Genomic DNA, 27,533 nt, shown 5'->3' on the forward strand with positions numbered 1-27,533 from the left:
GTTTGCAAATCATTCATTCCAGAAAGGTAAAGAAATATTGTGACAGCACGTCACTGCATCCAGTGGTCGTCTTCGGTTCTGCTTCAACTGAAATCTTTAAATAACCACGAACCACCTTAATAACATGAGGTGTCTGTATTCTAAGGACTGAGAATCAGGGATTTTGCATTCAAATTCAGTTTTTGTTGAAATAGGAAAATTGAGCAACTCCCAACAGCTCTTATAAAAAAAAATATAAAGATTGACAAATTGAAACTGAAAATGCTGATTTCAAAATTCAAAGAAAATTCAAAGAAAATAATGTTAGAACTTACTTGATGAGTTCTACATTTTGCATTTAGAAGCTAATAAGAAAAATAACAGTTCAAGATTGGACCTGCAACAACAATATGGTAGGAAAACAGGTTGAATTAAATACAATACAAAACAAAGAGGTGGATCAAAAGCAGGAACATTTAAATCAAAACACAGACTGTAATGCTATTTAGGTCAGTTTAAACCCACTTCCTGTCCTGTGCTTCAGGCTGGGGCGGCACATCACACAGTACAATCCTATTAAAAAGGCAGTAAAGGTGAAATAGATTTGACATTATCTGTTAATCCATCTCAACGATGAAGAACAGAGCCACACACTCGGACGCAGTGTTCGGTCTCAGAGTACCGATGTAGATTCAATGCCGGACTTTCACTCAAGTCAAAGACACAGGAACTTGTGTCGTCACACACACACACACACACACACACACACACACACACACACACACACACACACACACGTGGAAAGCCGTCGACATAAAACACTGTCTGGATTCAAGTAATTGTGTGGAAGACGCACGTTACATTTGCACACGGATCCGAGTGGTCAGAACGCCTGTGATCCGGAGGCTGCTGAGCTGTAAGGCCTCTTTGGGCACCGGAGATTAAACAGAGGTGAGGAATACGTAGTCTGAGGGTTATCTGATCACCCATAGCAACAGTATCTGATCTTAAAAGGTCGTGAAAAGGTTCCTGTAAAAAAAAAAAAATAGTATGTCATGTTGAATAAATTATTAGCACAGTATGTCAAAAAATATAGTACATTATTTTTTTTAAAAGAGTCCTGAAAAGATGTCAGTGTCTGAAGTGTTGCCCGTTTGTTTTCGCTGTTGAACTGCAGATATAATAAGAATAAGCACACCAGGCACATCTTTTCATCACAGTTAAGATTTATTTCATTCAACATTTCACATTACAAATATTTAAAAATTATGCATACTGTTATAAATAGTTGGCTGCAAACAATTAAATAACATTAGATTTTTCTTTTTCGTTTCACTAGCACTTCTACAGACCAACTCCTAGAAATATGGACATATCCGTATTACATAACTTAATTAGAAAGGAAAATACAAAAATAGGAACTTATAAAGTGAAATGACAATAAAAATTAAGGTGATATCTTAAGTAAAAAATGCTATTAATAAATACAACAACCTTCCCATACACAGTTAAAAACTATTGAAATCTTGCCATTAAGTAACATTAACAGACAAATATTTAAATATTTATTTTCCTTCAGAAAATGTGAACCATATATTGTGGAGCACAATATAGCAATTAGTAAAAACTAGACACTTTAACATATTAAAAGCTTCACCTCAAAAATATAACAAAAATCTGATCAAAATTATAAAAATCAATTATACATTCCAATTAAAAATATACCAATAAACAGCTAAATACATTGTTGACCTAATAATTACAATGCAATCAATCACAGTAGCTTAAAATAAACAAAATAAGCAAATGAGCACAAAACCTTTAATGTTTTAAAAATAACTTCAATTATTTATATTAGTACAAATAGTTTGATTTTTCTTTTTTTTTTTTTACAAACACCAGCATGAAAAGGATTACAATAACAGTAGAAAATGACTGTGAAAAACATATTAACATCTTCTTTAATTAAATGTCTGCAATTAAAAATGGCATTAAAGAATTACATTGCAAAGAGTCTTTATCTGGAAAAAGGTTCAAAAGAAGTATTGCACATAACAACTTGAAGTTAACTTGCAACATTTATCACATTCAAGTCTTTAAGCTCCCCTTCCTCCAGATAGGTCTATATAAGATCACCTCAGACAGCGGGAATGAGTTCTCAAGTCGTTTCAAAACAGTGTTTCTAGAAGGACGCTCAAAGTCCCGCACTGCCGAATGGATTGTAAGTTACGTTTTGCCTCGTTTCTCGTCTTATTTCTGTCACGTGCATCCTGCGGAGGTCTGCAAATGGGGAAGCGAGGAGATCAACCCGTGGGGTGGGGGGAGGGGTCGGGGGGGGGGGGGGGGGGGGGGGGGTGACGTGACGTGAGAGCGGGTTTGGGGTGTCCTTAACAACTTATACAGTTGAGAAACATTTGGTGCACACCACAACAATTAATTTTAATAGCTAATTCATGTACTTGTCATTTTCTCTTTTTTGTCATGCATGCTAAGGATTACGATAGGTGCTAGTTGGCAAGTTTAAGAATATATATATATATATATATATATATATATATACACTTTTTTTTTTGAAATATTAAAATATCTAAACACCAAACATCCATTCTTGTGATACAAGATTCAGCGTTAAGCGTGAACCAAATTTTGCATTCTCCTTATATTAAGTTATAATCCATCCATGGAGAGGAAACCAAGACAGAAGTTACCATTGTCCAACTAGTATAGCCATGTTTAGAGACATTAACATCAATTTCAAATTACAACTGTTTTTTGTGTTTTTTTGATTTTTTATTCTCGCCATGCTGTTATCGACCAGATTGACTGGAATTATCTAGTGTACGAAAAGCTAAGACCAAGAGAGCAATACACTTTGGTCTCTCCTCTGCAGATCTGAAGCCGCATCAACAGAAGTACGCACTTAGTTGTAAAGTTTCCTCAGCACTGAAATGTATAAAAAGCATAATTGAAAATAATATATATTGAAATTGAAATCACCCAACTTTTTTTTCTTAAAATGAACATTTCCGTATATGCAGATCTCTCAGTAACAAAAGTACAAAAGCTACCTTTCACAATGTGAAAAATTGAGGTATTGCAAAAAGGAGTTTCCCCATTTGTGAAAAATGTGCCTAAAATGACTGTTGGAAAAAGAAAAAATATTTAGAAAAGTAGTGCATAATAAATGTTTATATGTGCATGACAAAATAATTTAGCTAGAAAACACTGTACCAAAAATCAGCAGGCCATGTATAAAATAATTTTTTTTGACTCATTTAACAGCAAATTCTTCACAAAGTGTTTTAACTTCTAAAATGCTCCCCGATCACACCCTCAAAAACTAATGTCCAGAGTGCAAAACTGGTGCAACGGCAAGATGAGGATATGTATCTCACTAGTGTGTATAATCAAGTTTCTGCACTAACTCCCTGACATATTTAAATGCTCAGCTAGTAGGTTTCACCACTGAGTGACTTCAAACGTCAAACAAATGTAAGGATTAGTTTGACTTCTGCTGTGTGAATGTGCACTTTATGTTAAACTTTCCAGACCTATTTGCGATAAAAAGAACTGTGCCTACCAGCGTGCACCGCCATATTGAGCTCTGAGGCCTTGTGTGTAAGTGTGTGTGCGCATGTGTGTGTGTATGTGTTTAGAAGCCCTGTTTTTTTTTATTGTGTTCTAATGTGTTTTGACTGCACTGTCAAATATATATATATATATATAAATATATTATGTTCAAGGCCAATCTTTGGTTTGCTGGGCTTGACAGTTGAGCAAAACTGGGTAGTAGTGACTGAATTGAAAAAATATATATGAGAAGACACCTTAAAGAAATAAAAAAAAAAAAGAAATCAGAATAAAGAGCTAACTAAGAAATGAGCTACAGTATGACCCACTACCGCACAGCCATCTTTGGTTCCCAAAAAACCACGGGGCACAACCGACTGTTAGCAAGAGCGAACTGCATGTGGGTCACGGAGTGTAGTAGTAGAGCACACTGCAGAGACTATCTTCATTTATGCTTCAAAAACACTGGATGCTGAGTAGGAGTAGCTTAGCCGGAGAACGGATAAAGGGTTCGCCAAAAGGGCGCCCGCCCCCCCGCCGTGACTCGCGCGCATGCTGACGACTGGGAGATCAGACTGGACTGTCAATTGCTTCTTTCTTTCAAATGTAGCTGACTCTCTGATGCAAAGTAGAACCTTTTCATTAAAGACTGGGGAGAATTGCACAAAAGCGTAAAAAAACAAAATAAAAAACAACAACAATCAAAAACTAACAAAAGGGACAGGCATTTCCTGCTGGGCGGCAGACCCCCCCCCCCTTAGAAACTGCAACGAAGACGGCCGCGAACCAGCCTCGTCTCTAGGAGTCACCACAACTGCAGTCCTGAAAGATGTGGATCTAATCCCCTGCAGACACAGGAGCAGGGGGTTGGATCCACGAGGCCCGCCCCTTTGTTAGCTGCTAGCTAGCAGCGGAGGTCGCAGGCGGCCATGAGGAGGAGGAGGGGGGGGCGGAGGGAGAAGGGGGAGGGTGGGGTAGGGGTCGGGGCTCGGACTCTCTACCAGCAGGCCTGCGTGTCGCTCCCGTAGCCTCCCTAGAACCATACATTCCCCTGACACGCGGCATGGCGCTCTGCTCGGTCCCTAGCACAACCCTGGGTTTGAATATAAAAATAAGGAGGTGATGAAGCAAGCGAGTACAAAACGTTGCCGGTCACATCACGCTCTGCCTGTTGCATCACTTCCCTTTGATTATAGTTCTGAAAGGAAAGGAGAACACAAGCAGGTGATAATGCTTTTTCTTCTTTCGTGCTTTTTCTTTTTTCTCCTTTCTTCTTAACTGTATTCGGCACATTAGCAGCGGAGTTTGAGGTATTAGTTTTTGCATGTCAAAATGGAGATCGGAACCCAAATGCGTGTTGCTAAAATTTTGTCGCGATTTTCAAGTAAGATCAAAAATGTTTATATGATGTCGGAACTCATAAAAAAAAAAGAAAGGTTGAAAATTGTGGGAGGGAAAATAATAATTTCATTCTGCAGTGGCCCCCCCTCTGTTAATTCAGCTTTGGTTAACTACCAAGGGTCTCATATAGCGTATCTGCACTCTTTTGAATTGGAAATAAGTGCACTCTTCTTTAGCGACACCTTTTTTCAATCCACATTTGTTCTGGAGCCTCTTGTATGAATACAGAACTTAATCACACTTCTCAGAAATAAATAGCCTCTGGAGACTCGGTACACAAAACAAGCAACAGCTCTGCTACAAAAGAAGTCAATCAAATGTCAAAAGAAGTGTATTTGTTTTGGGGCCTCTCGTATCAAAATTAAAATCAAATACATAGTTTAGAAAAAAATTGCCAATTGAAAAGCAGAGTACCATATCAAACTTCAAACTTTTCCTATATATGCATTTTTTTGAGAACTAATAAAAATACTTTAAAAAAAAAATCAAAACGCATAAATAAAATTATGTTACACATCTTTTTTCCTTGCTGGACATATTTGGATATAATTCCAGTTTTTCTTTTCTATCTTCAAAATATAGATATATATTAACTTAAAAAAATTAGGAAAACGGTTCAGTGAAATTGGAACAGAAAGGAACCAGCAACAGAAAAGTGCATTTATTTGTACAACGACTTGCGCCTCCTGCACTACCTGCCCTCCTGCTGCCTCCCCCTCTGCCGTCCGCTCAGTTCCAGCGGAAGGAGATGTGGCGGGGCCGGTCGCCGCCCTCCTTCACCAGGGGCTTGTGGAACTCCCGGCCGGCGCGCGAGTGGATGGCCGCCCAGCAGTACTCGCAGTAGTACTGCAGACAGGTGACGTTGGCGCAGAAGAACGGCGCGAACTTGCCGCCGCAGCGAGTCCCCTGGCACTCGTCACACAGCTGGTCGTCCAGCACGTATGGCTTCACTTCCACCTGCAAATCAGATCAGACAGATTAAGTGATGTTGTTTCGGACTCCATGCAGCTGTTTGTTAATAAAAACCCGTCTCTGCCAGATGTTTGTCAGCAGAGTTGAAAGGAGATGAGACAAATGGAAGCTAAAGGATTCACGCAAAAAAAAGTCTGCTTCCTGATCGTGCGTCTAGCAGTTTAATGTCACTGGAGGGAAAAAGAAACCAGCCTGGCATTATGAAAGTGAGAAAGTGGCTTATTCGTATTCCAGTAATTCAATGTGACCTCACAGTCAAAGGGTCTTTATCGACAGTTTGTTGCGGCACAGAAGTAGTTAAAATGGACCAGTGATCCATTTTTAATGTTGATGCAGTGGTTTCATAAAATAATCTGACGGCATCCATGCCACTCAAAACCAACCGCGTGCTGTGGAGAGAAAGGTTTTTAATCAAGGAAGGGTTGCAGGGTTCCCAGAGGGAGTCTGAAGGGAGCGACATCACTGTCTTCCTAGAATAATGGTTACCGTCAATGTTGGAGGACGGACAGAACGCCGCCCAGGAAGCAACGGGAGAACAGCTGGTTTTAAATCAGGCCAATGTGAGGTTTGTGATTATCCACCATGAAATCTTAAGTGAATACCCACATTGGGGCAATTCTTTCTTTATACTTTGTTGAAATACCGTCAATCCTTTTACTCATTTGGCCGTTTGTCTTCCAGCAGCATGAGACTATGATGTGGAGACACTAGAGGGCAGCACTACAAAGGAGGCGGTGATGAACGCCTCAGGAAAATCACCAGCCGACGACTAATTCCACATAGAATAGTACAATACGTTCAACCAAAAGCCCCCAAAAAACGTTCACAATTTTAATCATGCGGCATAAACTGGTGGACTTGTGTGACGCTTTGAGCAGGCACTGGTTATTGTTTAACCCGAACCATCAAATAATCCCCTACAGGCCCATTGAAAGTTTTACCCGGTGATTATCAGGCACTAAACAATGGAAAGAATGAAATCTCAAATACACGACCTTGGTCACATTGCTGTACAAGAACCCTTCCCCACGTATGCAACCTAAAAAGGACATTTTGTGCTTTCGAGTTGGCCATTCAAATTATATTTATTTGGTTTTACATACAGGCCATTTATATTGGCATGTTACTGAACAAATCCATCCCAGCTCGGACGGATAAACCAACAGAATATGGTAAAAGTTTAGGCTACAAGGTTCTCACGAGGTCTTTAGTGCTGGTTTAGATTATTATTGGGAGTTGAATGAGTTAAGGAAATTCAAAGAAATGTTTAGCAAAAGTGGCCCTTGTTATGTGTATGGAGCCTCCCTGTCTTACTGGCGGTCAATCAAAACAAACTGAAAGGGATTACAACACCACAACATGTGTAAAGCTATGCAATATAAAGACAAACTTAAAATTAAATTGATGTAAAACCAAATGAAGAGTGAATGTATAAACCTGAAGTCTGGAGAGCTTGAAAAGTTCATTCCAATATTTCTGGAAACCGCTCAACAACATAGCACCTTTGTATTTAAATAAGAATTCAGTGTAACGGTGCGTTGTGAGTAAGACATGTCGGTTTTATAGGTTTAGGTTTTGGCAGAAGTGGCATTTTTTGCAATTACTTTCTTGTAAATTGTTGTTTAACAATTGTTCGTGTTGTTTTTCATCCATGTACTGTTTGGTGCTCCTATGGTAGATAGAATTTTTGTTGAATTTTAATTAGCGTGAAGATCTCTTCTTGAAGTTTGGATTAATGACCAAAGTGAATCAACCATTATGCAAAATGTGCTTCCTCACAACACTCCACTAATAAGCAAAGACATGCACGCGGTGCTTCATATCTCAAGCTGTAGAAAGACGTTCTCTCTAGCACAACTCAGAACAGGGGGCATCGACGAGGAGGGTGAGGGAGACACACACAACAGGAAGTGGAGTGAGCGGGGAGACCGATGAAGAACGAAGGGGCAGGAGAAGAGAGACTGAAAAACACTACGCTCTTTTCTTTCCACTCACCCGTTTATCGATTTCTCCGTGCTGCAGCTGTACAAAGCGAGCACTGATAGCAGCAATGTAGCTCTGCTGATTAGAGAAGGCGACCCGCCCTGCTCCCTTGGGGTACTTCAGCTCGGGGTCGGTGTCGATGCCAGCGTAGCAAACGCCCCCATACAGACGGTCCATGATCATGGCCAGCTCCACTGCAGAGGGAGGGAAGAATAAAAACTAGATGAACTAGCTGAACAATACGCTCATTTAAGGTCTTTATTGGGTGTTTCTTAACAGCAGCTAACAAACGTGCAAAGCGAGGAGATCAAGCTTTACTTGTATAACTTTCATAATGGAACAAATCTGTTGCTTTTTTTAAATGCAAATATCTTACACACGTGAGATGCACCACAGGGATATACGACCACGGTCATTTCCATAACTAAAGCAAAAAAAAGTCAACAACAAAGCTACCAGCGGTGCAGAAAACACAAACGCGCAGTGTGCATGACATTGCTATCAGGATAAACACTAATTTGAGAGTATTGACAGCACAGTGTGCCACTCAGGGTACTTCCTGACCAAACCACTGAAGGTCAAAGCCGATCTCAGCGCACAGTGACTCACTTTAACCCTCTTAGCAGGTGTAATGTTTATTATGAACACAAGCCGATCACATTCCAGAGTCTTAGAGGAAGTCACATTTTGTTTACAGCTGGCGACGAGAGATGATGGACGGCTACATAAACGCTGATCTGCCGCCGATTCACCGCCAGGAAAGTGATCGTTATGGAACGGAGGGGGTACCTGCACGGAGCGGACGAGGGACACCTCCCACAAAGATGGTTTTCCTCGGGTCCAGAGGCTGAGATCCATCCATCACAAAGTCGCTGTCGTTCAGGTTCCACGGGCGGATCTGGACCTGTCGCACCCAAAGCCAACAGGTTACAGCACTTTTAAAAAGGTTTAGTACAATCTGGTTATAAAGTCATAAAAGTCATGACGTCGAGCTATAAGATCTGAGCCGATTGCGTGTGTTTGTGTGTGTGTTTGTGCGCTTGTACTGACCGGCTTGTCTTTGATGGTGGGGCTGGACACACAGAGGTACAGCTTGCCGTCCTCCTCGATGCAGGCGTCAATCAAAGCCTGCACTGAGCTCTCGTCCTGGAAGAGCAGGAAGGCGTAGCCTACAGAGTACAGGCGGAGTTATTCGGACTGCTCGGCACAAGACGTACCGGCAAAGAACCGAATAACTGTGACTGATTTACACTTTCTGATTCTGCGTTCGCAGCAGGAAGGCATCAGCTTTGGCAAACAGACGAGAAACAAAGAAACAGTCCACACATGGTCGTGAAAAGACTTCAGATAATAGCCTCAAGACCGCGCACACACGTGGTGGTACAGTGGTAGGACTCAGATAGGCCTAATAGGCCTCAGAAGGCCATCACTGCTGAATTGGAGAATCAATGCTACCAGAGTCACATCTCTTGTAGTAATAAAATCATTCTCAAGTTCAAACTGGTGAATGTCAAGAAGAGTGTCGCAGTTGGTCTCAGCAAACAGTAGGTTGTGAGACAAAAATGGCACGGAATTAATAATTGAACAGACCTTTGGGTGGAAAGTAGGATTTGCTCTCCGCTTTGTGAGGCCAGTCCACAAACAGGTGTCCAAAACGCCGGAAACTGGCAGTTATCTCATCTGAAAGGAAGCAGACAGAACTACTCGTTAGCAGCTTGAAATAAAAAAAGAAAAGAAAACGGAGAACATTGGAGATTTAGAGGAAAAGTATTAGATCAGGAGTCATTATTAATGTACATTAGGATGCTTTGCTACAGGTAGAACATCCCAATGATGCAGTAAGGTAGAACTTGAAGTTACCCATCTCTTAAGATTCAAATCATAACCAAAGAAATGAAATCCCTTTGATGGTTAATGCAACTAGTTTACCTTCATCTATGTCCGGGGGCAGTCCTCCCACGAAGACCTTGCGTGAGTAACGTTCGACGCGCTCTCCATTCTGGTGTGGAAAGCAGTGTGGAGAGCCCAGGCCTGCGAGACCCTGTTCGCCGCGATCGTCGTCAGGGAAACCATCCTCCATTGGGAAGAGAGAGGAGTGGCCTGAGAGAGAGGGAGGGAGGGAGGCGAGAGCGAGAGACAAGAGGAAAAGTTTATTTCCTGAGGAGAGCAGTTGGTGTAGAGGCTCAGGGTCGTGGTGGGGGTCCACTCTGTGCTGGGTGGAAGGCAAATAAACAAAATATTTCTTATGGCCTTGATCTAACCTCACCTACCACATCAATTAGGCAAAGTAGCAGCATGCAACGCACGTTCCCAAGGATGGATTAGAGCACGAGAGCCTTTTACTCCCTCTGGTGAGAGTGAAATGTTGCAGGTGTTTTTCTCAACCACTTCGGCTGACAACGAACACAAAGTAAGAAATAAAACTAAACGTCACTTGATTAGGTGCTACATGTATGAAGGACTGAAAATGCATGCAGGTCCTCTGTAACAAACACAGAAGAGTCTGTGTGGTTTCAGAGAGGGCCGTGCCTGCTGGCTATGTGTGGAGACGAAGCCTATTCCTGCTCCTATACGCCCTGACCTCAGCTACTTCATGAAAGATTTATGCATCAGAGAAGCCTCAGCTTACAGTATGTGCTGTGCGGGTGGGCATGAGTGATTTAGTGTGTGTGTGTGTCCTGCCCATGCGTCGTTGCTTCTGCTGCAGAGTGAGTAAATATCATATGACAACTTGTGGGTCTCAAAGCCTCATTAACATTGAGCTGAATGTGACAACTATTGTCTGACAAACAATCGCACAAAAGGTGTGTTAGAAAATGAGTAACACCCACCCCCCCACCCCCCCAAAAAAGCAGTCAAACAGAATGAGAGCAAAACTGAACAATAGATGTAAAAGAACATTTCACAAGCTTATGACAACCATGCAGACGAACACGTCACTTCACGGTACTTGCACAGAGCCCATTCAAACGTTGATGTAGAACATATCTAAAAACCAACGGCCTACAAATAATAAAATCAGAACAGCAGCTTCAGTAAACAGAACGAGAGAGTGGATTTATGCACATGATTATATATTTTACCTCGTCTCCTGCTATAATTCCTGGCTGCGTTTGGAATAAGAACAAAGATCAAAGAAGAGTGATTATAAAAAGATGCAAAATACACTGTTACCAATAAAAGTACCAGGTGCTTCATGACAAATCCAAGATGCTCCATTATCTGCCCCTCACACGTGAGTGATAATAACCTATGGAACTGCAGCACACCTGTTAGCACTTGACTACTAAACAAAAGTACAGTTTTTGAAAATCTGTAGCAAAACACTGAAGGAAAGAAAGGTAGCTTGGTCGTGTCAAAACAGTAATATCATCTTAATGTATAATGGAGAGGGATGGAAATGTGTGTTTGAGGTCACCTCTCAATATAAATCAAGTGAAATAGCCAGTTACCAACAAACCGTCGCACAATAAATGGAACGCTTAGGAAGTTAAAGCAAAATGCAAAACGCTTTTTGAAGGCGTCATGGTTTCTTCTATAACCAGCTTTCATTTAAAGGGTGCTAAAAAACAGATTTTGGGTTACGGTTTATTATTTGTTGTTATTGTCAAATAATTATGTTAAGACATAAATGCAAAACGTAACACTCTTATCTCAGCCCAAAATAAAAACCAATTAAAATGTGGACACTGGATAGATTGAAGCCTCGACCTATCTAAAACTGTAAAGAAATGGAGAGGATCAAGTAGACACACGGAGCAATAATCCCCTCAGTGGACTGTCAAACCCAGATGGACATTAACTCTGGGGGGGGAGAGGGGGAGTCAAAGAAAGAGGGAGGGCGGAGAGAAAAAGGAGAACAGATTGAAAGAGCAGAGAGGGCTTTAAAAAGGTGTATGGGTGCATGTTGTGTGTGTGATTGATGGAGAGAGAAATAGATTGGAAGAGATTGAGAAACGATGATGACAGAGAGAGAAAATGGGAATCAAAGTAATGAGGACTGCAATCTGTGTACGCTTGTGAGACCGCGAGACGGAGAGAGAGTGGTACTGGTGCGCAACCTCTGAATCCTGCCTATCCGCTGGCACCATCTGTCTCGGGGCTTGGTGACAGCTCGCGACCATGTGATCTCGCCATGTGACCCAGCGATCTTGTGAAGGAACTAGTGGCCTCGCGTGTTTTACATCCTGGCCCGAGACCAGAAGGCAAAAGCTACAACAACACAATTACATAACGATGAAGGGAATGGGAGTGTACCAGGGCAAAGGAGACGGAACTGCATAATAAACCCCCATTGTGGAAACTGTGGCACGTCAAAGGGATTTGCCGGATTTCAGCCATGGGAGAGTATTTAGGGTTTTTTTATACATCATTTAATAAAGGCGCTCTTTGCTTTCTGTGCAACAGGATCGTATTAGGAATTCAAATCACCTTCATTGCATCTTTCAGAAACACAGGGATGAAGAAAAGTAATCAATATTGCATTCTTTGTTATTTTTAACAACAAAAAAGCCTCAAATATGGAATAAAAAAATCTGGGGCCACGCCCAGTAGTTTGCATGAGGTGATGTAAAACATAAGAATCTACCACTGCTCATGAGATTTGAATCAAACTGTCAATGATCAAATATGAATCGCGATTATGTTACGGTATTGACGCTCGCCTCTAATGATGCAGAAACACATTTTGCTGTATAATTTAGATTCAGAATATAAATAACTGTGACCCGGCACCTACAACAATAGAGCCAAAACCAAACGCGGCCAACGCGCAATAAATGTGACATCAATTCTTAAGGACCCCCCCCCCCCCCCCCCCTTTTGCACACACGTGATCGATTACAAAATGTGCGATCACAAGATTAGCTGTGATGCTCTCTATTCTGATGACGCCACATTGGAAGTAAAAAAATACGTGTCGAAATCAGCAGTTCAAACATTATGAAACAAGACTAGTTAGCGGAACAATAAATAATAGATATTAGAGAAGAAATGATGTTCCTCTTTGTCGGTCCATGGGTCTGGGGAACAGAACTGGATCAGCAGTGAAAGCTGATCTGACAGAAACTAATAACTAGGCCAAGGGTCATCAACACAACTTCTTTACTTTTTATTAGATTGGTTGGGTGGGTCCATATGTTCAATTTAATGTCCAAGAGCTCGATTGAAACACTATTTGAATTGAGATAGTCCCTTGTATAAATTGAAATTTCATCAAATACGTTTTTAAAGACATTTTTCCACACAGACTCCTTTATATTATTTCAATCCCGGTTGGGCCCTTGGGAACCTGCCATACGTACCATTGAGGGGTAAAGGGTTGTCTACTCCTGGGTGGGGGAATCCCAGACGACCTGCACAGGGAGACGGAACACACATTTTACCTCTGAGTAAATATAGTTAATTTGTAATTTGGCAAATGGTTGTCATCATGGGAAAACGCTAGCGAATAACTGCTGCATGTGCAGAGATTTACTTCCCTCCTGGGCAATATTTGAACAATTCTACACACAATGTGGGACATATTCCTGTCATATTAGGCACCTGTGTGACACCAACCGTTTCCCTGCTCCTAATCAACCCCCATCCCCCCCTTTGTGCCTCACTCTCGCTCTCTCTGAGCCACATATCATACATTTCGCTTTGAGCCATTCGCCAGGCCCGCCGCGCACGCACACAAACACACGCACGCACCCACACAAATACATGTTACGATGCCAAACGAGCTTCAAAGTTATGCAAGGCCCGCATGCTGCTCAGGGATAATGAGATGAAAGAGCTGAAATAGTGCGACCATTGTTGTGCGCGAACGAACCACCCTGTGATTGGTGCATTCCGATGCCACATGGAACTCTGCTGGTCCCTCCCCCACACCTCGCTCATGGAGTCCCACAGTATTCACACACACACACACACACACACACACACACACACACACACACACACACACACACAAACTACGAATAGACCACAGAAACCAGGACGGACCACCCGTGGCTTCAGCTTACGCGCTGCACTACAGTTTGCCGTACATTTGGGCATATTTCGACATGACAATACGAGCATCAACACGCAGGCTCACCTTTGCTACGAAACACCTTAACCAAACTAAAAGTGTCCCACTCTAAATGAGCTCGTGTGGACTATGCGCCGACAGGGGTATCGCCTGTAATCAAAGTCCACTTGGGGACAGCCTGTCACATTGGGAGTACAGGGCACGGGCACGTAAGCACACCCCGTCCCCGGGCGCCCACGGGTCTCTCTGTGCTCGCTCCCTGAACCTTATTTGCAAAGTGGCAAGCAGCGTGCATGTAGTACAGTTTAAACACACGCCTGCATGCTCACACAACACAGTGTGTTGTGTGAGCATGTGTGTGTTGGTTGAACAGAGGAGCCCTTTCTGTCAGTCAGGACAATGCTGGAAAGGAATCAAAGTCACTTCTACTGTGGACATTTTGTGTTGCCTCTTCCCTCTCTTCATCGCGTTGGCTTTGTTCAACGTGCTCTGCTGGGATGAGATTTGTGCTCCGGTTGTGTGCATCTAAATGTGCCTGCTACTTGTATACACATTATAATACACAAATATGCATGCGCTCTGTGATTATTATAGTTTAGCCTGCATGCATGTGATAGAGAGCAGGAGGAAGAACGTTTTCTGTAATTATGTTTCTCTTTTTACTCTGCTGCAAGAAAAAGAAAAGAAAGGAAGGACTAACTTAAGTCACTGCTACACTTAGCGGCCTACAAGCTTGGACTATAATTATGGAAGTAAGGAACAGAGAGATGACATTTTGGAGCAGGCCAACGGCTACAAGATGGGGAACAATAAGGAGTAGAGGACGATGCGGCGCGATGCATCATGGGAACGCTGTAAAGAATCAGGCAACTGAATATGAACCGATCTGAAGAAGACAGCTGAAGAAAGATCATCCCCTTCCGCTATTCTCACAATCAGCTAATACGCGTCAGGTCAACAACACCTCATCATCTAAAAAGCTTTCAGGGTTTAAACCCTAATGAAGAAAACCGAGTAGTTGCCGAGCGCTCGGATCCAATTCACTCGCAGGGATCTGCGCCAGCAAGGCTGCAGCTAAAGCCCCAGAAGGTGGCTTATAAGGTAACCTTCCAGTCTTCCACTGTGAATATTGAGAGAAGATTTACTCAGATTGGACGGCGGAACATTAGACCCCAGCTGGATGTCGTGGGTGAGGCGGGAAGAAATGCACGGCGGTTGTGACGTGTCTGGCGCTCAAGGTTTTACTCATCTCGTTAATCTGGTGGTGAAACTGGTCTGTGGGATTTACTGGGTTACTCCGTTCTTTGAAAAATATAGGGGATTATATACATTCAATTTGATTAAACCAGGTACCAGGAGTAATGCACAATGACTTAAAACATTTAATATAACAGTTTGACATGAAAATGCAGACTGGAAACGGAAATGTCCTTCATAGATTATTGAGATCTGTTGAGATCTGTCAGACTTTATTGAAGTAAAAGGAAATATAAAACTGTTGTACATTGTACAGGGTTACGCCTTATGGTTTGATAAACAACTAAGAAATATGGCTAACAACTTAAACTCTACTCTCAAATCCCTTAAATTCCACTAAAGCCTTGTAAAAGGCGTTTCCTTTCAATCATTCACTAGTAGAACTGGTCCTACGAGCTCCTCCCTCTGGGCTACAGGAACAGGCTCTCGCTCCTCTCGTTTCCTCACAAACAGACTCCATCTTAGCTCCGTTGTAGGAGGTAGGCTACACGTACATTCAGGCGCCTTCACGTGGCCAGGTAGACTGCAGATATGCATGTTGAATCACAACAGACCTGTGTGTCCAGACCACGTTCCTGGGAATGACTGCTCTGGAATCATGAACAACACTGGCTACCTGCCGTATTCAAGAACCCATTCCCGGTTCACCATTCAGCCATTAACAGATATTCCCTTGTCTCGAACAATTTTCAGCCAAGCACAAGTAGTAGCACCCACCTTGTAATCTACACAAATATATATATATATATATATATATATATATATATATTATATATGAATTCGCCAATTTATTTACCTACCAGCTTTAAATGGCAATATGTGGGAAATGTGCTAATTACAATTTGATTAGTTACCATCAACAACCACCGAACTTCACACTACAGGTAAGATGCATCAGCGTGTATCCCAGAGGGGACAGACACCTTGGACAGAGACCACCGTGAGTCCTGTTTTTAAATTTTTTTATCATTCTTAAAAAAAAAGGGAGGCTTTGCCGCTGAGATCATAAAAAAAAAAAACTAATGATAGCCCACAACTTCAGTGGGAGTCCTTCCATCTCGCTCACAAATCCCTTCTTACATACAAAGCCTAAGCTTCCATCAGCGCCGCATTCGCTCTGCGTCTGCTTCTCAAAATGCAGGAAAAAGGAGGTCAGACTTGTTGCATCGCATTTTATCAAAAGTGAGGAAACGTTCTTTAATTCAGTGTGAGGAGAAGTAACGCGGGGGTGTGAGTGGACCTCTTTTTACGGTTTAACACTACATGTAAATACGACACGATGTCCAAACGCGATCAGCGGAGGAAGCAAAACTTTTCTATTAATAATTTGTATTAAATTAAACCTTACGGTGCAACAATCCTACCAAATGTTTGTCCAATATAATTAACTCCTTACGTATTTGTTTTTCTCTTCATCACATATGTGTGATGTTTATTTAAAAATATAAGTTTAAATTTAAATGTATTTTTATATATTTTAAATAACACTGCCATGAGGTCGGATCAGTCCCAATATTAATGATTACAAACAGAAGGGATCACAACTGTTGTGATTTACATATGAAATGCACACATTATATATGAACTCAAAATGACAATTCTTTGCAAGGACATTTGTGGGTCCTTCTGTGTGCGATTTAATATTAATCTTATTCATACTCTGCTATTGATAATATTATTGGATGTTTAATTAATTTAGCAATTTATTAAACTAATTAAAAATGAGTTGACACATTACCATGGCAAAATATATATATTTTTTGCACTGACCTTGCAAATCATGTCATACGTGTCATGTCAAACACATGTTGCTAAAAATACATCTTTAGCAGAACTGGAGAGCTTAACAAGGACAATGCACTGGTACGGCATTACACAGATTGCATATGGATTATGAGTAAATGAAATCCAAGCAGCCTTTTGTCCACGACACATCCGGTTAGCTTCTCTGCGTTACGTCCCTGCTGTGGACGGCGTGTAACGTGAACACCGGAGCGCTGCCGGCGGCAGTCGGACATCTTTACCTTTCAGGGTGTCCTGCTCCGCCCTCAGGATGTCGATGAGCGAGCTCTCCAGCGTGTTCATGTTGAAGCTGTCAAATGACCTGGTGCGCTCCTAAAGAGAGGAGACAAAGGAGGAGGAACATCATTGACTTTTCTTTACCTGCTATAGAGACACACATGCAATTAAAATAAAAGGTCGACAGTCTTAACAGTTGACAAACAGAAACTCTGGATGATTGGATTCATCGGTTAATGCAGACCGGCCTCAAGTAGGAGACGAACACTATCAACTCTAAACAAAATGGAGAAATGGGGGGCAGCCGGACACTTTCACAGGTTTTACTTTAAAATAAAAAGAAACACAAAAGACACAAAGCCTCGTTTAGTTTGTCCCTACTAATTTTTTTTTTTCCATCCTCGACTCACTGGCACTTAAGTCATCGGCACAAATAGCGGGAGTGACAAACAAATTAGGAGGGAGACCTAGTTTCACGCGAGTGGAATCTCAGTGATTCAATAATATATTCTGAAAATCTGAGATAAAAAGTCGGATAAGCCTTATTAAAAATACTTTGGTGTTCTATTTTCGGCTGAAAACTACATCGGTGCATTTTTCAGTCGAGCAGACCGGAGCGCCCATGTTGATGGCATCTTGGTCTAACCGTTAAGCAGGTGGAGATTGTATTATTTAAAACCTAACCACAATTACCCTCTTCGAGTAGTTCTTATACGTAACTGCCGGTACTTGAAAACTTAAGTGAGCTCTAAATGTACTCATTGGGCTTGGTCGCATAATGAAACTGTCAGTACACAAAAGGAGCTAATTCTTGAAGCCACAGCCTTGTCACCTACAAACATACCTGGAGATGTTTGTATACAAAGAAGTATGTGTGAGAACGCACGACTGCAGTACACGCACAAGTGCCGTGCTGATAAGACTTCTGTTTCGACTCCACCCCAGCCAAAAAAAACAAAAATATGCAGCCTTTGACAAGCTGTAGAGAAATTATGACAAACTATTTTGGTGTCCTCCCAACCACAGGTCAGGTGGACAATGCCGCGGAGGACACACTAGAACATTCATATCCTCTTTGCTTACATCTATAGTTGGTGCTTAAAGTCCCCATCACATTGTCGATTGTCTCATTTCGTCCACTGTGTCTTCCGCATTTCTACGGTCATTCTTCAATGCAGAAATACCTTTAAAAAATTCCTCATTGATGAGTCAGAAGTCTCGCAGGCTGCAGCGAGCCAATGACTCCTCGGGCTACGCGTTGTTGTTCGATAAGCTGTACATCGTGACTGGAATGCTGAGTCATTTTCTCTACTGTCTGGTCACGACAGGACTACCTTTTTCCCCCTTAATGCACCATATCCAGGAAAAAAAAAAGACTATACACAATACTTAAATAATATTCATTGTAGGAGCTATCTTTAAAAGATTTGCATAGATACCGTGAAAACAATACTGGAAAGCATTAGCGTTTCATGAGAACAAAGTGACGCATAGGACAGTTGTCGCTATAAGATACGTCCACATTGATGGACAAATCGTGGAGAGTATTTAGATGATCGCATCACAGCCTAATGAGACTTAATGGCGTTAGGTGTTACTGATAATGAGGCTGCAATTTGCCAAAGCCTCACCATCTTTTCCTGCCCTTTAAAAAAATATTAAGGAAATAAAAAAATCCCGAACAGCCAGCATTGTTTTCCCCGTTTGAGAATGATAAGCAGGTGTAGCGAGTGTTTGCATTGAGCTCTGATGGAGCTCCATTGTTCAGCTGGCCTACTTTTTCTTTTTTATCACATCCGTCTCAAGATAGCAGAAAGTGAAAACAGAGAAATTATGAGTTGATATTAAAAATGCATTAACATAATATCATGTGAATAAAGCTCAACATTGCACTGGTGCTTGTTTATTGATATTGCCCTGCAAGACACCAAAAGAAAATCCACAACATCCCGGTTTGATAAGCTCGGCCCTCATGATGGAGGAGCCTCGCACAACCAGATTAACCCGACCTGTCTCTCATTCCTTTTTGTTACCTATTCATAGTCAATCATATCTTTCATTCCCCGCTGTCATTCCAACAAACGCATCCAAGCATTACTTCTCTACTAACCAGTTATCCAGCAACGGGGGTTGGGCTCTTGCTACAAAAGCTTTGGATCAATATCTGCTGAGAACGATCTGAAAGTAAAACCACCTTGTGAGGAAAGGCCCAGAGCATTTTTTGTTACATCACAAAGTCCACAGGGGTCAAACGCCGAAGGGTTCAGAAAAACAGCCCCGCGTCAGAGAACCACATGACCGTCGGTCGGGGCAGGCCGGCAGCTCCTTTTTTTTTTTTTCCTCTCCCCCCCAACCCCCATCTACTGTTTGGTGTTGACACTAGCTAGCCATAGAGCGCGGTTGGATGCCAGAACTCCACCAGCTGTAGACGACGTTTTAGCAGCATTTTGTCCGTCGCAGATTTCCCAATATCGGCCGAGGGAACATACAAAGACGAAGACGACATGGCAGGAGAACACACCCGTTACCCGTTGCCCGCCCGCTCCCTCCCAACAAATATCAACACAGGGATACAAGCCCGACTAGGTGCACTATTTTCTCATATCCGCCCGTCAGCCTGGTGCTCTGCAGTTTCTGAGCATTCGGCTGGACAGCAGAGTGTATTTAATCATCAGATTCATGCCTTTGTCCCTCTCGACAACTGTCCAGATGACCATCAAAGTATTCATCCCAGAGAGATTGCAGGCAAGGCACAAATGCGCACGCACACACGCGACTTTGAAGTGCTAGTCACATTATATGCATCTATGAAAGCGTATCCATGCGAACCTCAAGAGCACAGCTGCAACTATGGAGGATATTTGCAAAGGAGAGTGAAATAAGGTTCAGGATACGTGGGTAAGCAGGAAGAATGTAATCACCCTTAATCTAGTTAAAGCTAAATGGATAAGTAAGGTCAGTCACACCTCTTTTTTTCCAGTGACCATCAATAAAAACCTGCATGATTGGATCAATTTGCATTATACAGCACGGCAAAGTGCATCTGCCCAGCCCTGCCACCACTTTTGAATGTGGATCTGGATGAAGAAATGTAGATGCGTGTTCTCATATAATCAGCTCATCTGAAACTGACAAAGTAGTCAGCTGTAGTGATTTGGGGGAAATTCAACTTAGCCAAAGCTACCCGACTTCAGACTACTAGAGCGTCAACGATTTGGTCATCGGATAATCGGATAATTTATCAGCAAATCTTTTGATAAACTATTAACTGTTTCAGGGTTTTACTTTTGTGGCATTTGTCCAAACTCTACGTGAAGAAACATTATTTTTTTTTTTTTAAACAAAAGGGGGAAAAAAAGGTTAAAATGACCAAATGAATAACATGGCTGGCAAAGGACGACATTTAATCTCGACTCACCAACAAACACAGAAAGGGCCACTGTGAACATATTTTGATGACATATATAGAAGTTTAGAATGATTAAATACGGCAAGCGGTGGGTGACCGAGTCCAACATTAATCTTCCGGCCTGTTAATGAAAAATAGAAGTTGCAAGAGGCTGGAAAAGTGGAAAAAGTAATAGGGCAGTTTTCAGAGGTGCAAGACCCTCCAATCCCACCTCTCATTCACTTAGAGGTTGTGCAATGTTTTATTCCTTTAATCTAATCAAATCCCAGAGACAACGGGGGGCGAGAGGAAGCCAAAAGCAAAGGGGGGGGAAGGGGAGAATGTCAGATGAAAGAAGTGGGGTGACAAAGAGAGAAAGTAAGTAGTGAGGTAAGTCATAAGAGAAGAAAGAAAAAGGGCAGGAAGGGGAAGCGGGTTGTGCTTTTGATGCCTGCGATGAGGTTTCTTCCTGGTCAAAGTATTTCAAAGGCCTGCTGTGACATTAAACACCCCGAACTGTCAAAAACAAACCATCACCCGGCGCTGGCGAGATAGAGTGTGATCGCGCGGGTCCCAGCAGGGTGACGAAGGTGTATTTGCACAGTTTGTGGATTTGACTGAACTGACTCCTTATATATAAAGGCAGAGGTGCCCAATAGGTCGATTGCAATCGATAAGGCCGTGCCAGTAGACGCTGATTAAAAAGGTATAAGGCTACGCTAAATACAACGCGACATAACACCTTTGCGAAGACGCTGCCGTGTCGTCCTCCTTTGTTGAAACACATGTGCAGAAGACGTGGGCAATGCACGCAAGCCAACAAAATAAAACACACACGCATGCAGGCCCCTCACACAAACACGCACAAGCTCCCTTTCTTCTCGTTTCGGAGAGTCTGTCAAGGGTGTGAGAAGGGCACAATGAGGCTGTATGAGCAACAGAGCTAGGTGCTTGCCAGCACAGATCGGGCCGCTCATTAGGCCCCAAAACATTTCTCTCATTTCACAGAAATGTCACGAAAACCAGAGGCATCGGCCAAAACCTCTGCAGCTCGATGCCTGGGTTTGAAGAAGGCGGCTTCCTCCCCCGTGGAAGTCTCGTGCTAAACGTTACGCCCTAAAAAAATTCCCCTGCGCGAGTTCTACTCGCCTGAAGACCTGCACTATTGATTCGATTTGCTTTCAGACAAGCACAGGGTTCAACTAAAGGAGGCCGAAGCCTCAGGCTGGACAACAGGTTGTGCAATATTTGTTTACGAAAAGGTGGTTTAATAAGGAGCCTTCACATAGCAGAGCCCTGAAAATGGCTGCACTATACGTGAGCTGCACAAACAGTGAGGAGGGATCAGTCGCCAGCAGTTACCCTGGTAGCTTACTGAGACAATATCCTGTGCTGGCTCACTCGCCCTCAGGCACCACCAGTCTCCCATCTGGTCCCCGGCCAAATTTACCAGTAGGAATTAGCAAAGTACACGGCAGAATACCGCTGACCTTGCTGCCGGTGAGAAATTGGGGGAGCATGTACAGAAAAGAGAAAACGTACGTCGATTTTCTCCAGGTGCTCCGATTTCCTCCAACAATCCCGAGAGTTTAGGCCAATCGGCGACGCTTAAATGGCCTGTCGTTGTGAATATGAGCATCTCGCTCTGCTCGACTGGCAACCTGTCCGTGGTGTCACCCTGCCGCTTGACCAGCATGGACTGGCTTCATAAAACTGGTATTTAAGACACGCTCATTTCTGACCTAGGGCGGGTTACTGGCTCACCAGTGTGCCCAGTCTGGAGCCCATCTCAAATACTGGTATTAACTCGAATACAGCCACGGTAATAGAACATGTTCGTTCGGTGTGTGTGTGTGTGTGTCTTGGTGCTGCACAACACTTGAGATGAAATATGGCGCATGGCCTTGCTTTCGAACTGCATCCACACACTTCCTCAAAAAGAAACACAAAATAATGTCAAGGCAATCACATGATGATGCCTAACTTTGTTAATGCGGAAAGAGTGATGGCTTTTGGAACACACCTCCGCTGCGACATCTTGCTAATTAAATGTGATTCCGTCTTCTGAATAGCAGCCAACTGAAAATTTTACAGCACAGCTAATTTGTGGAATTCGTCTATCTGCTTGGTCTCTGTAGAGCCATGTACTTACACCAACATCTGATCCAAAAGTGTTGATGAACCAACTTGGATTTTACGCGGCCTGAAAAATTGTGACTGTTGAGTTGGTGATCAAATTGAGAAATTAAGAAAGGAAAGTGTCACAACAGTTCCCCCCCTTCAGTTCAACGTTACAGGAGCTACAGTATTTCGTTACCAAACCCTTTAGGGGGGAGGGGGGCGTCTTGTGTAAGGCATCATGTGTCATCAGTCCTCTAAACAGTTCATGATCTGGACAAGACCTGACAAGAACCATTTTTGGGACCGTTTGTCAGCAAATGTAATAAAATGGGAGTAAATGGGAATTCAAATCGCCTTATTGTCTTCAGAACGTAAAGACTAAACCACACTCAGGTGGCTTTTGGTCAATAACCTGACACTTGGTTTCCTGTGTAATAATTTAACAGCGGTTTCTCGTTGCAACAAAAGACTGCAAAAACACAAAATGTAGACAACGTGTCAACGCACATCTTCATTCATAAAAACAATCTTGATAGGTTTTTATGATCTTGACCCATTATCAATTCTTTGTAAATTGGTCTACTTATATAATCACACACACACACAATTCTGTCCCCATCTTTCGTCCGCCCTTGCAGTATGGAGAGGGCAAAAGGACAATGCTCCTCCACAGTGAAGAATAATATATTGCAGTTGAAGTGATTCAAGTTTTAACTTAAATCGGGCACGTGGATGCAACAGGAAGTGCTCTCACTTGATGAAATTGGGCGCAGAATCACAATTCTGGATTGAATGAGAATATGCCAACAGAGCTAGCCGACTGCTAAGCTAATTGCGTAGCTTCTATATCAATTATGTAACAAAATGTTCTATTCGTGTGTGTGTGTGTGTGTGTGTGTCAGAGCCCATGACTACCTTCGGACAGGGCTGTTGGCTAATGATATATTGAAGCTGCAAAGTGAGTTTGTCTACTTAAGCAAAGAGACATGTCAAGACATATTCAGCACAACATTCTGACCGTTTGAACTGTGGTGTGTTTATAATATTCTCCCTTAATTAAATATATAAATAATTAACAAGTGCATTGGGTCATTAATTGCAAATGGGAAAGTATGGAAAGGTCGCAACAAGAATCACTTTTGGAATGTGAAGATTAGTCAATATGCTGGTTTAGAAAATTTGAGTTAATATGAAAGAAAATTTCTAAAGCGCGTTAAGAAGCCTTCACAACCTCTCTCTCTCCAGCCCACCGCCTCAATCAATCATGCGCTAAGATCAATAGAATGATTTTACCTCCATGCTCCCGTTGCCCGTTTCCATCCATCCATCCGATAGTCTCCTTTCTCTTTTCTCTATGCGATTATGCAATTATTCAAGCCATATTCATGAGTGGACTCGGGTATCCAAATTACACTATGAATAGGATGGCATTTAGAAAACCAGTTGCTAGGCTATGGCAGCCACAATCCAGGTGATTAATAATTGGAAACCCTGAAAAATCATTGCCCATTATGCCAGGGCCATAAATCCACAGTATTGTGGGGCCGTTTTTTTGTGCTTTAGGCCGGAATAAAAAGACATCCAAGCAGGACGTCTTCGTGCTCACTGCTGGATCTAGATTTTTCTTTACATCTCAGACAGTCATTCTCCTCACACCTGGATTGCTTTACCCCTATTTTCACTTCCCTCTGCCCATCTTTTTCCTCTATATCCATGATGCGTGATACCCCCCCGCCCCTCCCAGACTCATATACGTGGCACACACACACACACCACTGCAGTAATAGAGCCACATTAGTCATCATCAGAGACATACAGCTGTGGAATTGCAGAGCAACGACGGCTGAGTTCCGTTAACACGGTAAGAAGTGCATCCATGTACATTCATACCCAAACCCCATGACTAAAAATAGAAACTATAAAACACTGCAATAAAATGAACAGCTAACATACACATTGACGTTTAATCACTCAGGGACCACACACACGCAATCACACAAAATAAATTCAATTAATAGGTCAGAATTATTGCTGAACCGCACAATGATGACGTCGCAGGAAAAACTGACCTGAAAGGGGAAGATGTTGTCACTGCGGCCGACTCCATCGTCCATCCAGGACTTGGGGTTGAAAGCGGCGGGACTGTTTCGAGGGTACTTCTGGGACGCCACGTGGTTGTTGGGGAAGGTCTTCTTCAGAGGAGAGATGGAGTTGATGGGGGTCATCCCGCCATTCAGCCCCCTGCGATAGTCTCTGCCCTGAGACCCCCCCCAGCTGCCGCTACCGCTACCATAGCCTCCTCCAGGACTCCAGGAGGTAGAGGAGCCGGGGGAGGGAGAGGTGCTGTGGTAACTGGCCGGACCCCAGGGGGACGGGGGCTTGTTCAGGCTGTTGGACAAATGCGGCAACTGGTTGAAAGCCGCATTCCTGTGCGGAAAGGGCGGTGGAGGGTGTGGAGAGGCCGGGGAGCGCCGGTGCTGCTGGTGCTGGTTGTGGGGGTGTTGGAAGTGAGGGTGAGGCGGGGGAGCGGCGTGGTGCTGGGACAGGGCCGCCGCTGGTCCGATCTGGGGGGAGAAGTTCCCGCCGAACCCTGGGCTGACGTGGTGAGAGAAGTTCGGGAACAGCAGGGCCCCGTTGTTGGCAGACGCCGGGTTGAAGAAGCTCACGTCCTCGTTGATGATGGTTGACGGTGCCGGCGGGATGGCGGCCGACCAGTTGTTGAAGCCAGTAAGTGACGACGAGGTTGTACTGGACTGGACGGGGCCGGTTCCCCCGAGACCAGACGTCTCGTGGTAATCGAAGCCCGTCAAGACCGGAGACTCGAGGCGCAACTGCTTCTCCTTCCCGTTACTCCCTTCGGACGTGCCGTTGTCCGTCTTGGCTTCATCTGACCGGGCTTTTTCCAGTTCTGAAATGATCCCACCGCCACCCCCACCCTCCTGGTGACTCCCAGGGGACAACTGCTGCTGCTTTTCTTGCGTTTCTTGCATTTCCTGTTGCTGCTGTGCCTTGGGTTTCTCTGCCCCCCCCAGGATCTCGTCTTGCACGCTGTTGTGGGTGGCTGAGGCAGGGAAGAGCCAGGGAGAGCCTCCCGTGGTGCCATTCCCCGCGGCTGTGGTGCTGTTTATGAAAGCAGCAGGGCTCTGCGACACATTTTGGTGGTGGTGTGGGGGCTGCAGATGCGGGTGGATTCGAACCGGGAATGCAGACTTGTTGCCAGTGTTGTTTTGAACTAGGACTCCGAACCCGTAATCCCCCATTTGTTTTCTCCCCCCACACACGCACAAAAGCTATCCCGTGATCGTTTGTCCTATTGAGAGAAGAGCACACAGGATGGCATGCACCGAGTTAGCAGTCGGGCCCTCTCATCGCACCACACGTCAAGGGATTTAGAAACAACTGGGTGATGGTCATACAACGATTTCTTGTGATCGGGTCGGTTTTCGCTCCCTCAAGAGAACGCTCACACACATGACAATTTCTCACACACACACACACACACACACACACACACACACACACACACACACACACCACAGTCATGAATGAGCTCATTCTTGCGTGGAACAATCTGTTATAACCCTTATTATGGCTCCGAGCAGTTTTGATAAAAGCCAACCGGTTGACATTACATCTTCTGCTAATTATAACCGCGTGACGTTGCCAGCTTGGAAGTGTTCAGCTGAGCTGCTGGCAGCCGCCAGTGTCTCTAGCTGGAGCACCGCTGTGTGCAGACGACACCGTCTCCGTTCCTTCGCACAAGCCGACTGACAGATCGTCAAGCGGCCGCCGTGTAGCCTTAGAGGGACCGCCGTCGTGCGAAATAGAACGGATCACATTTGGATAATATCAACAAATTAACGGTGTTAACGTTTAGAGTAAAAAAAAAAAAAAAGAAAGAAAAAACACACGACCTTGTTTGACAGCTGTCACCAGTGTGTGGAGTTGAACCTCAAAATGTCTCGGATAAATGTCATACAATAAAATACGTACCGGGTTTTGCTCGTTACGGTCGTTTTTACACGCCAAGTAACAGCGGAGCGGGTGGAATAAACCAACATGTTAAGCTGGCCAGCTAATTTCCATCCGTTGCTAACGCTAGCTAGTTAGCTAGCTAGCCGGCTACCAACCGTCAGCATTAATGCTAGCTAGCCGGACAGCCAGAAAATACGGGCGAATAAAATGTCTTTTCACCTTCTGATCACCACCTTCGAGCTCGGCGACGTCTTTGTCGGGATCCTTTCCTCGGTTTGAAAAGCAGAGAGATGTCCTTGAAAAAAATGCGAGTGCGTCGGGCAAAGCTTTTTTTTTTTTGGTAGCCGACTCGTACAGTGCAGTCGGTCAGCTTTTTTTCTCCCTTCTCCTGACGTGTCCTGCCTGCTCGATGACACAGCTCTCTATCTGCTGCCTCTAATCTGGACTATGGAATCAACGGGCTCTGCTAACGTGGCAACGACTGAATTCTATTCGACCGCGGTTATTTCACAAGCCTTATTCGCTCGGTTTCATTTTTTGTTTGATTTTCAGGATTATTTCGTCGCTAACTGTCTTTACTTCAGAGCTAGCCGACTGCTGTGTGCTTCCTTGACTGCCCTCTCTCCTGAAACCGACCGTGGACGAATGACAGCGACTGTCAGCGAGAAATCAGCCGAGACCCACTTCCGCTTCTAGCACCGCCCTTTCCATCGTGACCGCGCCCCCCGAGAACCACACCTCGGGATGTGATTGGCCGGACGACTGGCAGCCTCGCCTAATTTCTACAACATTAAAAGGCCGTGCACCAATAATACACGCATGCCACCCGTAAGCACAGCCCACTGAGGGCTC

General features: G+C 43.6%; 1 protein-coding gene across 3 annotated transcripts; it reads right to left on the reverse strand.

The window, feature by feature from the left end:
* Positions 1-1,187: 1,187 nt before the first annotated feature.
* Positions 1,188-27,533, reverse strand: cpeb4b (cytoplasmic polyadenylation element binding protein 4b). 3 transcript variants are annotated; one of them, XM_040180627.2, is made up of 11 exons: positions 26,901-27,384; positions 24,776-26,016; positions 17,203-17,293; positions 13,209-13,259; positions 10,989-11,012; positions 9,835-10,005; positions 9,496-9,585; positions 8,956-9,074; positions 8,695-8,809; positions 7,918-8,099; positions 1,188-5,907 (listed from the first exon to the last, which is right to left on the reverse strand). In XM_040180627.2, the coding sequence occupies exons 2-11, from the start codon at positions 25,964-25,966 to the stop codon at positions 5,680-5,682; spliced, it is 2,262 nt and encodes a 753-aa protein (XP_040036561.2). In that variant the 5' UTR covers positions 25,967-26,016; positions 26,901-27,384; the 3' UTR covers positions 1,188-5,679. The 3 variants fall into 3 exon arrangements, with proteins under 3 accessions (XP_040036561.2, XP_040036562.2, XP_040036564.2); XM_040180628.2 differs by lacking the exon at positions 10,989-11,012 and having other exon boundaries at positions 26,901-27,533; XM_040180630.2 differs by lacking the exons at positions 10,989-11,012; positions 13,209-13,259 and having other exon boundaries at positions 26,901-27,393.

The sequence above is a fragment of the Gasterosteus aculeatus genome, chromosome 7, assembly GCF_964276395.1.
Source record: "Gasterosteus aculeatus chromosome 7, fGasAcu3.hap1.1, whole genome shotgun sequence".
Classification (NCBI taxonomy): Eukaryota; Metazoa; Chordata; class Actinopteri; order Perciformes; family Gasterosteidae; genus Gasterosteus; species Gasterosteus aculeatus.